Source organism: Solanum verrucosum, unplaced genomic scaffold (genome assembly GCF_900185275.1).
Source record: "Solanum verrucosum unplaced genomic scaffold, falcon-dt-bn FXZP01000280.1, whole genome shotgun sequence".
In the NCBI taxonomy this organism is placed as follows: Eukaryota; Viridiplantae; Streptophyta; class Magnoliopsida; order Solanales; family Solanaceae; genus Solanum; species Solanum verrucosum.
This window is the reverse complement of record NW_026019982.1, coordinates 347338-357419: the sequence shown is the minus strand read 5'-3', so window position 1 is coordinate 357419 and position 10082 is coordinate 347338. Positions and strand designations below refer to the sequence as shown.

At 31.8% G+C, this 10082-nt stretch overlaps 1 protein-coding gene across 1 annotated transcript; it reads left to right on the top strand.

The window, feature by feature from the left end:
• Positions 1 to 950: 950 nt before the first annotated feature.
• Positions 951 to 6184, top strand: LOC125817645 (protein LIGHT-DEPENDENT SHORT HYPOCOTYLS 10-like). The gene is made up of 2 exons (XM_049497208.1): positions 951 to 1558; positions 5803 to 6184. Exon 1 carries the CDS (start codon positions 1026 to 1028, stop codon positions 1545 to 1547), a length of 522 nt encoding a protein of 173 aa, XP_049353165.1. The 5' UTR covers positions 951 to 1025; the 3' UTR covers positions 1548 to 1558; positions 5803 to 6184.
• Positions 6185 to 10082: the final 3898 nt, after the last annotated feature.

The following is a 10082-nucleotide window of genomic DNA, read 5'->3' as shown; positions in this document are numbered from 1 at the left end:
GAGAGAGTAGAAGGTAGCAAGCAAGAAGCTAGAAAAAAGGCAAAATAATAAGACACTCGATAAGAAAAAACTGGAATTCGATCTTGGAAATAGGAGAAAAAAGCTCATCATAACCGGGAAAGTCACTCTAATAAGGCTCATCATAGCCCTTTTTGTGACTCGACTCAAGCTCATCATACATAATTAGATTTCCTCTTCTTTCTTATGAATGGTCACACACTTGATATCAAAGCAGGCAGAGATCTTGAGATCGAATCTCACAACCACCCAAATTAAAAAGTGCGCTCTCTCTAACCAATAAACGATTAGGCCAAAGTGGTTGGTGAAGTCGTAATTTCTTTCTCTTCTTGCTATCTATCGTGAAGTTTGACTTCACTTGCTTATCGATGATTCAAATTTAACATATTGTTTAGACTTTTTATGTGCATTTTTCACCTGCAAAAAATTATTTATCAATTACAAATAGTTATCTCTTCACACAGTCTTCTCGTGTGTATTCATTTTAAAAATTGTTTTCCTAATTCGTCAAATAATTATAAACTTAAAGTTCAAAAACATTTGACCACTTAAATAGTTAAATTGTGATACACATGTATGTATATTACTTTTCAAGGTTAATTACTAGAATATGCTAATTATACAGCTAGAAAAATGTGATTAGTGAGTCACTGTCCTTTTAATGAAGATTATAATGGAGATTATATTTTGAAAGATTGTGGGGGCCGGGATAATGTTGACAAAAATGTATCTTAGTAAGAAAATAATGTATAGTTAATGGTAATGAAAACGAAATTGTTTGGTTCAAAAAATTAAACATACGTACGAAGAAAAGAGAAGCACATAAAGCAACTTTCATGTGGCCCATTTCTTGTCAAATCAATAGGTCCTTTGATGTGATTTTATCTTACAATACATTTTCTTCTATTCTTTTAACCTTTGTATAATCTTTTCAATAGTTGCCTCATTTTTGGCTACAAAAATCGATCAATCACAATCCATTTCAAGAATTCCACTTGAAAAAAAAAATGTCAAATTTTGATAGAGGCAAAGAATTGGTTGAGGGATCATCAAGATCGCCGGGCGATCAACCTGCTACGCCTAGTCGATATGAGTCTCAGAAACGTCGTGATTGGAACACGTTTGGTCAGTACCTAAGGAATCAAAGACCACCCGTTTCCATGTCCCAATGCAATAGCAACCACGTGTTGGAGTTCCTTAGGTACCTTGACCAGTTTGGGAAGACTAAGGTTCACTTGCAAGGTTGTATCTTTTATGGTCAACCCGAGCCTCCGGCTCCATGTACATGTCCATTAAGACAAGCCTGGGGGAGCCTGGATGCTTTGATCGGGCGGCTCAGAGCCGCCTATGAGGAAAACGGTGGCTCCCCCGAGACGAACCCTTTCGCGAGCGGCGCGATTAGGGTGTATCTAAGGGAAGTGAAAGAGTGTCAAGCAAAAGCAAGAGGAATTCCGTACAAAAAGAAAAAGAAGAAGGCAAGTGAGAGCAAAGGAGATGATGATTGCACTTCTTCTCACCCATTTTCTTGATCCAAAAAATGGTAAATTTCTAGCTTTTCTTTAGTATTTGATTGTTTAGTTAATATCTGGAAAAGGGTATTTATTAAACCATATAACAAAATATATGCAAAGTTATATGATTAGGCTAATATAATTACCTCTAGAGACCAAATATAGTGGGATAAAGAGGCATCTTTACATATAGATCCAAACTTGAAAAATATAGCAAAACAAAGCTAGTTGGATATTCTAGATTAATATAACTACTAGTATATGATAGATGAATCATGAAACAATATCATAATTCTATCTTTATATAATTCATTAAAGATGAACTTTAACTTTATGTTGAACACTAGATTTCAGCGATCTAATTGGGAACTTAAACAGTTTAACTTGGGTTGATTTCTTATATGCTCACTCGACTAATAGTTAGTTATTATCTCTGAAAGTCAATTTTCTTCAATAAAACAGACTTTCTGAGAAAATAACTATTAGTTGAATAATAATCATCTGAGAAATCAACTTGTTTGAACTTTTAGACCGTACTGGGAGAAAGAAGCAAATTGCGTTCTCTTAAATCTTAGCTCCTGAATTTCAATCAATCATCGATCGGGGAATTAAAGTACGAAAATATTTAGCTAACCAATATCATTCATCTCAAACCCTAGAAGTGATGGATGAATATGCAAAATTATGATCATTTTCCTTACCTAAAAGTCTTGATTAATGCCACAATGTTAAAAGTACTTTGTAGAACTGGTCAAGTTATTGTTATGTGATTTTGGATATCACAGATTCGAACTGTAGAATAGTCTCTTACAAAAATGTACTTAGGGGAAGGCTACAAACAATAGACCCTAATTGGTCCAACCCTTCCCTGAATCCCACACATAGAAATATATTCCCATAACATTCACCAAATACTTAAACCACATGCATTATACCTTCATGAAAACTAATAAGTCTTCATTCAAGTATTTGGCAACTATTCCTGATTTATAATATGTCAGCCTTAAATTTTTTGTTTATATTCTTTTGGGATTCTAGGATTTTGTGCACCCCTCATATAGCTAGCGTTTGGCCATAGATTTTTAAATATTTTTGAATCATATTTGGGTGAAAATTTGAGTGAAATTTCACCATGTGTTTGACCATAGTATTTGGGAAACATATTTGACTTTTTAAGAAAAATGTGATTTATACCCATAAGTTTTAAAAACTATCAAAATTAACCATAAGTTTGTATTAGAAGTCAATGGATCTTCGTTGCAACAAATAACTAGTGTCCATGACGTTGGAGCAATGTGGTTGTTTGGAGTGAGTGCAACAAGCATCATTCCATACATCGTGAAGTAGACAAAGCACATGACTTTGTTACCCTGGGTCAATTGTTCATCATTTTCATCAACAACCATATCATCACTTTCATATTTCATAACTACTTTGGTGTTCACGTAAAAAATTATGTAATACAACGCAAATAACTACTATAGAGGGTGTTTTTGTAAAATATAAAAGTTTGGTGTAAAATTTTAATTTTTAAAAGATCCCAAATAATGAGATTTGGTCCAAATACTAGAAAAAACTAGTGTTTGAGATATTTGCCAAAAAGAATTTGCCTAATAATGACAAATTATATGGACAAACATTATTTGCCAAATTTCTCCCCAAATATTACTTGGGAAATCAATGACCAAACGGGCCCATAGTCATTTGAGGTAACATAGGCTTTTTACATTTTTAATATAACAAGCATCTTAGAATTGACATTTTTTAATAATAAAATTTATGTCCTATTCCACCTGAATCAATCATTCTATAGTAATTTACTCCACCATGCAATGCTCCCTCTCTTTATTTTTTTTAATAATTTATGAAAAAAGTGCGTTTTATAATGGATTTTTAAATCAACAGAATCATAATTGCAAATCTTTCTTATGTACGAGAAATAATAATATATAGTATATATTGATATTTCTTCAATTTCACGGTAACACTAAAATATTAAATTTCCTATTAGTGCGCATTGATAGATATAGGGAACGGATCTAGTCCAGTAGTATAGATATGTGTTCGTTTGAATCCATAACTTCTAGTCTAAATCTAAATTTATCCATATAAAATGTATTAGAATTATTGAAAATATTGAACTATGAATCCATAACGCAAATTAGGTAACGTTATCGCGATTCCACTTCTATCTATATAAATCACCTTATTATTGCAAGGGTAATTTTGATATTTGAATGTTCAATATTGTTGTTTATTCGTCCTTTGTATCTTTACAAGATTGCTTACTGTCTGTATTAGATCTTTGTGGGGGCATCACACTTATTCTTTATTTGTCAGAATGCTCTCTATATATTTTTCATAAAAACAAATAATTATGTACTATAGTCTGTATGACATATTCCTATTTCCTCCATTATCGAAGTTGTTGGTTTCTAGCAGCATTTTTGTCTTCTATTTGCTTCATTTAAATGTTCATATCATTCAACTTATATATATTAATTTGTTCAAAAAAACATATTTTTTATCTACTTGATTATAGTATCAATGTTAATTTTATGTTGAACCAAAAAAAAATAAAATGTTGATTTTATGTGTTTGCTTCTAGTTTTAAAGATATGAATGACTATTTGTTACGAGTATATGTTTCTAGTGTGGATATATGTGTTATGTTAGCGTCCACGGTTTTAAGCTCATGGCTTCCTAGCTTTTCTTCTAGACTATAGCAAGTAAAATGGCCAAGCAAATGAAAACTTTTAGTGTAAAAACAAGATGAATTTAATTATATCATGTCAAGTAGGCTTTAACATATATAAATGGCAATATATTGGTAGAATTCTCAAGTTATTAGCTAAAGATGATTGAAAAGGTTAGAACATTATTTGATACTAAAGTTATCTAATGGTAAGAAACCTAACAATTCACCCTTATATTGCTTCTATCCCTCTGTGATGCCTCTGTCGGATAGCGGATTAAGCAGGACTGACACATTTCTAGGCTGACAAGCTTCTGAAGATGAGGTGCATATAATTCCTTAGTTGAATATATTCTACATTGGAATGAGAGAGGAAAGGAAAGAACTTAATATATAAGATATAGTTTAAGTTCACATGCTATACAAATATTTTTAGGGCTCGATGTAATGTATCCCTAAAAATAAATTAATAAGGGCCTAGGTCCAAATTATCTCACTTGGGAATCTGGAATTTCTGGATTTGATCCTTTGCGATGTATCAATATATGACCAATCTCTCTATCATTAATTAACATCCTCTTGCTAGCTTCTTTTCTTTAATCACTCAAACAATACATGCCATGAATTTGGGTCATAATAAATTTGGTATCAGAGCATGTACTCCCTTAATACAATGGTGGAACAAATTTTTGCAAGGACCTTGAGTCTCTAAGGAGAGGTGTATGTGACTCTAGACAGAGGGCGGGTCAAGCAGGATTACGAGATTTTTAGGTTGACAAATTAGTAACTATTAGGTGCACATGACAACTTAAGTTAATACTACATTGAAATATGAGAGGAGGAAAATGTAGAGTTTTATAAGGCGTAGTTCAAATTTACATGATACACACTTTCAAGGTTAGCGTAGCCCAAAAGACAAGTTTGTATGGACCTAGACCCAAATAATAATATGCATCATAGACTTGATTCATGACACCCTAAGTCTAGTATTCCGATTCTTTTCCATCCCTTTGCTTCAACTTATGCTTTCTTTACAAAGAGTTTTAGATATATACATCAAAGAAATTAACATGATCTCTAGTGAAATTTGTAATTTTTAAAAATAATACTGATTATCTGCTCTAATAGGTAACCCCATAGTGTAAAAATTCTTTATATTGACAGTATTCATTTATGTAACTTACACTTTTTATACTTATGGTGTGTAAATCTTAAACTCGACTTCTGATGAAGTTTAAGTTATATGTACATTGTTAGTAAAATATCCTATAGAAGATCCGACAATATAGAACATTTTCTATCATGACTAGTATAATGACATATTCAGTGTATTCTTATAAGCAGGATCTATGGAAGATAGTAGACGATACACAAACCTATGAGGTATAAAGACCGTTTACAATAGACCCTAGCTCGATTCAAAAGATGTATATGTAACTGAATTAACTCTTATAAAGTATAGACTTAGATAGACGTTCATGCTCTAATATATATTCTGATTAATTTCACTAGAAATAAAATATATCTAACAATGAATACATGTATACATTATTCTTTTTCTTGTTTTTTCTTTTGCAGAAAAGTGATGAATTGTGTCTTCATGAGCAGGTTATTGCTGAACACTTAAAGGGATTTGCTATATATATATAGCTCTGGAAGAATTATGTCTCATATTTATCAAGTCACCATTTGGTTTTTTATTTCATATATATATAAGTGCCTTGATTTCCTTTTTTTCTGCTAATTAATTAATTAGCAGTCATGTTCAATCATAGGCCTTTTCTTTAAATTACTTTTTAGTAATTAAGTATTCTACTGTTTTTTCCCTTATATTTCTCAGTTGTTTGTGAATCCTAAATTAGTTCTTGTAAGATGATTACTATAAACTCTTTTGTACAATTAAGTGATCATTAATTTGAATCCAAACCCTACTGTACGTATATTACGTTGTTTGTGCTCATTTAATTTGTACTCTCGCCGTCACAACTTATCTGATGTACTTTGATCAAAGGAATAAATATTTTTAAAAATTATGATCTAAAATAAGTAATAGGAATATTCGTGTGATTATATTTAGATCATCTCATGAAAAAATAAAGTTTAAAGCTAAATCATTTTTATATATAAAACAAAAAGTATCATTCTCTTTTTTTAACAGCCTAAAAATAAAAGTGCATGACATATATATTGAAAAACATTCTCACCTGCAAATGGTATTAGTTTTCTAATAAAAAATTAATTAAGTGTATACCACCAAAATAATGTTATGGTCATGTTTAATTAATCACTAATGTAAAACGAATTCATTTTTTAAATTTGATTTGGAGAAAAAGAAAGAAGAAGAAAAAAGGTTCTTTTTATATTAATCCGTTATAGAAAATTTGCAGGGTATGTATACCTTCATTGTTAACATTACTTAAGTCATATTTATCTCTGCCTATAATGATTTGTTCCCGTCGTTATAGAAAAGTCAATGGGGGAAAGAATTGGGGTCAGAAATTTTTTTGGTAGTAACTTGAAATTTCCTAATCTAGTTTAGATTTGGATGAAATCGGAGTCAGTAAAGTCTAGGGAAATCTGGTAACAACTGGGTGATTTAATTATGATTTTGATTATTGTTGACATCCAATTTTGGACCTCCACGATATAGATTAATCACCGAGCTTCTTAAATTCCACATGATTTGAAATAATTAGTTTTTATAAAGCTCAAAATATTTTTCTAATTACTTTTAATTAAATCTACCATTTTTAATGATTTTTAAGTAATATATATGTTTTATATAGTTTTGTATATAATTAGTATATTTTATAAACATTTCGAAATCATCTCAAAAAGATTTTAATTTTAGTAAGTAGTTTATTAAATTAGTTTAATTTAAATTATGGTTATAATTTTGAATCATTAATTTACAATTAAGTTAATTATTTTATTTCATTGAAATTAAGAAACTCGTTAATTAATTAATATTGATTCATCTTATTTAGGCTTTAGCCAAATTTGTTAAGTAACTCAATTTGGTTAGCTTCTTAATTTTGTTTGGTTAAATTGGTAATTCATTTGGCTATTTCTTAATTGTGAATCTAACCACTTTTTTCTTGAACCTTTGGGCCAGAATCTATCCAATTCCTTGGCCCATTAGCAACATTTTCAAGCAGCCCAGCCCACAACCATTCCAAATAACCCCCAAACAGACCCAACAATACACGTATGCGTACAATACAAACATACATTACAACGATACCAATACGACGCGACCCCACACATCTTCTTCTTCAAACGACCCAAAAATCGCGACTGAATCCAGTCCAGAATCGCGAGTCCAGTAACAATATCGAGCCCAGTCCGGCAATCGCGCGTGGCACTCTCCTCTCTCCCTTATCTTCTCGTACGAGAAACGTTCGAGAACAAGGCCATGTATCTCAATCTTGATGCCTCATCTTTCTTGCCCTAAATCAGAGGGCTCTCGTCCTCAATCTGTTGAAAATAGTACGATAGTAGCTGTCCAAACCTTATCCTTTGAGAATTTTTGAATTTTGGATTCTCCCACATCGATCCAGACCCTTTTTACTTCCCCTTTTTCCCTTTATAAATAGGCTTCTCTTTACTGTTCGTAAGGGACGGTTTTTTGAGAGCTAAAGAATTGAGAGCACCCCCGAAAAGGTTTTGGGAGCTCGTAGTTCGTAGTTTAAGATTTTATTTGCTTTCGACTGTCCCAGTCACATTTTGGTGGTAAAGTTCATTGCCTCCAAAGCTCGAGTTCCAGTCGCTGCCCAGAACCAGTCCGATTTGCACTCCCATTCTCTTGCATTTGATCCTCTTCGGGTCAACCCCATGAAGTCGCGAAAGAGTAAATAATATTCTATTGGGTTAGAACCCAAAAACCAGCAGCAACAACAGCTCAAAAAAGCTGAAATGAAAGTGTTTTACCGTTCAAATTGGCCGAAATTTGAACAGCTGAAATAAGGCAGAATTGCAGCAGTTTCGAAGGGCTGATAATGACTTTTTTTTGGACTTAAAAAATCTTAAAATAGCGCCATAAGCAGCAAATAACAAGCCGCTAGTGAACTCAAAGTTGTCAAATTTCTATTCGCATTTTTATTTCCTTATATTGTGATTTTGTGATATTTGCTTTTAACTTCTAACATTTATTTTATCTAACTTAGATGAATCCTTGGAAGTTTTTAAATAACTCTTCTATTTTGTTAGTTGTTTACTTTAAGTATTTAAATTTTCAAAACTTTTTCAAGTTAGGCAACTTAAGCTCTTAGACTAACTTGAGAATTATTCATATTCTTTCATAGTTAGTAATTAGCTTTGAATCTATGTTTATGAGTTTGAACTAACTATTTAGTTCAAATTTTTGAATAGGATAAAATTGTTAAGTTTCTTAAAATAAATTAGTTGTCTTTTAATTTAACTTAGGACTTTGTATGAATGACTTGAAGATTTTTTATATCCTTTCATAGTCGTTAAACAAGGTTCTTTACTCCATGTTTATGAGCTTGAATTAGTTTTATGATTCAAAACTTGACTATGGATAAAAGTTTCAAGTTAGGCTTATTCTTGAGAATTTTATAAGTATCAATAGATTTTTATCTAAGTTTTCAACAAGATTTTAAAGTAATATAAATTCTCTTTTTAAAAAAAATTTAGCCAAGCTTTTTAATCCGCCGGTCAACCGCATGTTAGCGGATTCTTTAAGATGCTTAAACCCTTCCTTAGAGAATTATTTGAACCCTTACCCGACTCTGGTTATTTAAATTGTTTCCTCTCAAATATTCCCTTTTTAAATGGTTTTCTTAATTTTTCCTAAAAAATTAAGTGGCGACTTCCCAATTATAAATTTTTCCAAAAAGTTAACAAAATTGCCAAAGTTGCGAAAATGGTTTCGAAACCCTTAGTTTTCGAAATCAGGTCGTAACAGAATGACGACTTCACTGGGGGATTCATCTAGGTTCTAACCAAAAGGATTTTATTGTTTGGCTAACTATTATTGTATTAATTGTTACCTTATGCAATAATGTGTTTAAATTTTGAATATTAACTGTCATATTGCATTCATGGCATTTTTCTGATATTTGTATAGTATATTAAATAACGGTTTCTGCATAATCGCAGTTGCACCTTTTATACTCAACCCTTTTTCGAAAGGATCAACAATTTATTGGTATGTCATGCGTCCAATGGTTGTTGTGAGTTCCAGCCTAAGTTGTCCGCTTGGGTTCCCGGTCTTTCAAAAGCCACTCTTAGTCAACTAGCGTAGAGCGAAACCAAATCCCAAATTTAGCGCATTTTGAACTAAGTTGACCTAACATCCAACGCGTGTTGGGACCATTAGAAGACCACCTTATGTCTAATTGACCCCGGTCAATATAAGACGATCATTCAACTACTTGTTAAATTTAAAGGATATGTATGTCGATTTGTGCGTACCATTATCCCTTGGGGATAGAGTTTTATTTTATAGGTAGTTTCTTTGTTTAAGACAAAGGAAGATTCTCCTCATCCAGAAGAAATTCAAAAGCATCAAGAAGTTTGGGAATGAAGATTTTATGTGGAAACTTAGATTAGTTTACCTTGTACCCCTGCGTGGGACTGTTAATTATTTCCCTTTCCTCTATTATGTATCCCCATTTGTTTTATTCATAAGGTTTGTATAAATTTTTTTTGGGGGCAATGGAACGTTGTACAAACGATATACACATCCTTCAATCGTTAGGCCTACCTTTGGCTCAAAAAGATCAAATGCATGTTAGGAGGTGTTATATATTGTTTGTGTGTTAAATATTTCAAATTTTGTTTCGTTTGTGCTTGCTTGACTTATGTGTTCTATACATATGTTTTGCTTTAAACAT

What these genes read in the sequence shown, in the direction of transcription:
- LOC125817645 (XM_049497208.1), top strand. Translation starts at nt 1,026, where the DNA reads ATGTCAAATTTTGATAGAGGCAAAGAATTGGTTGAGGGATCATCAAGA.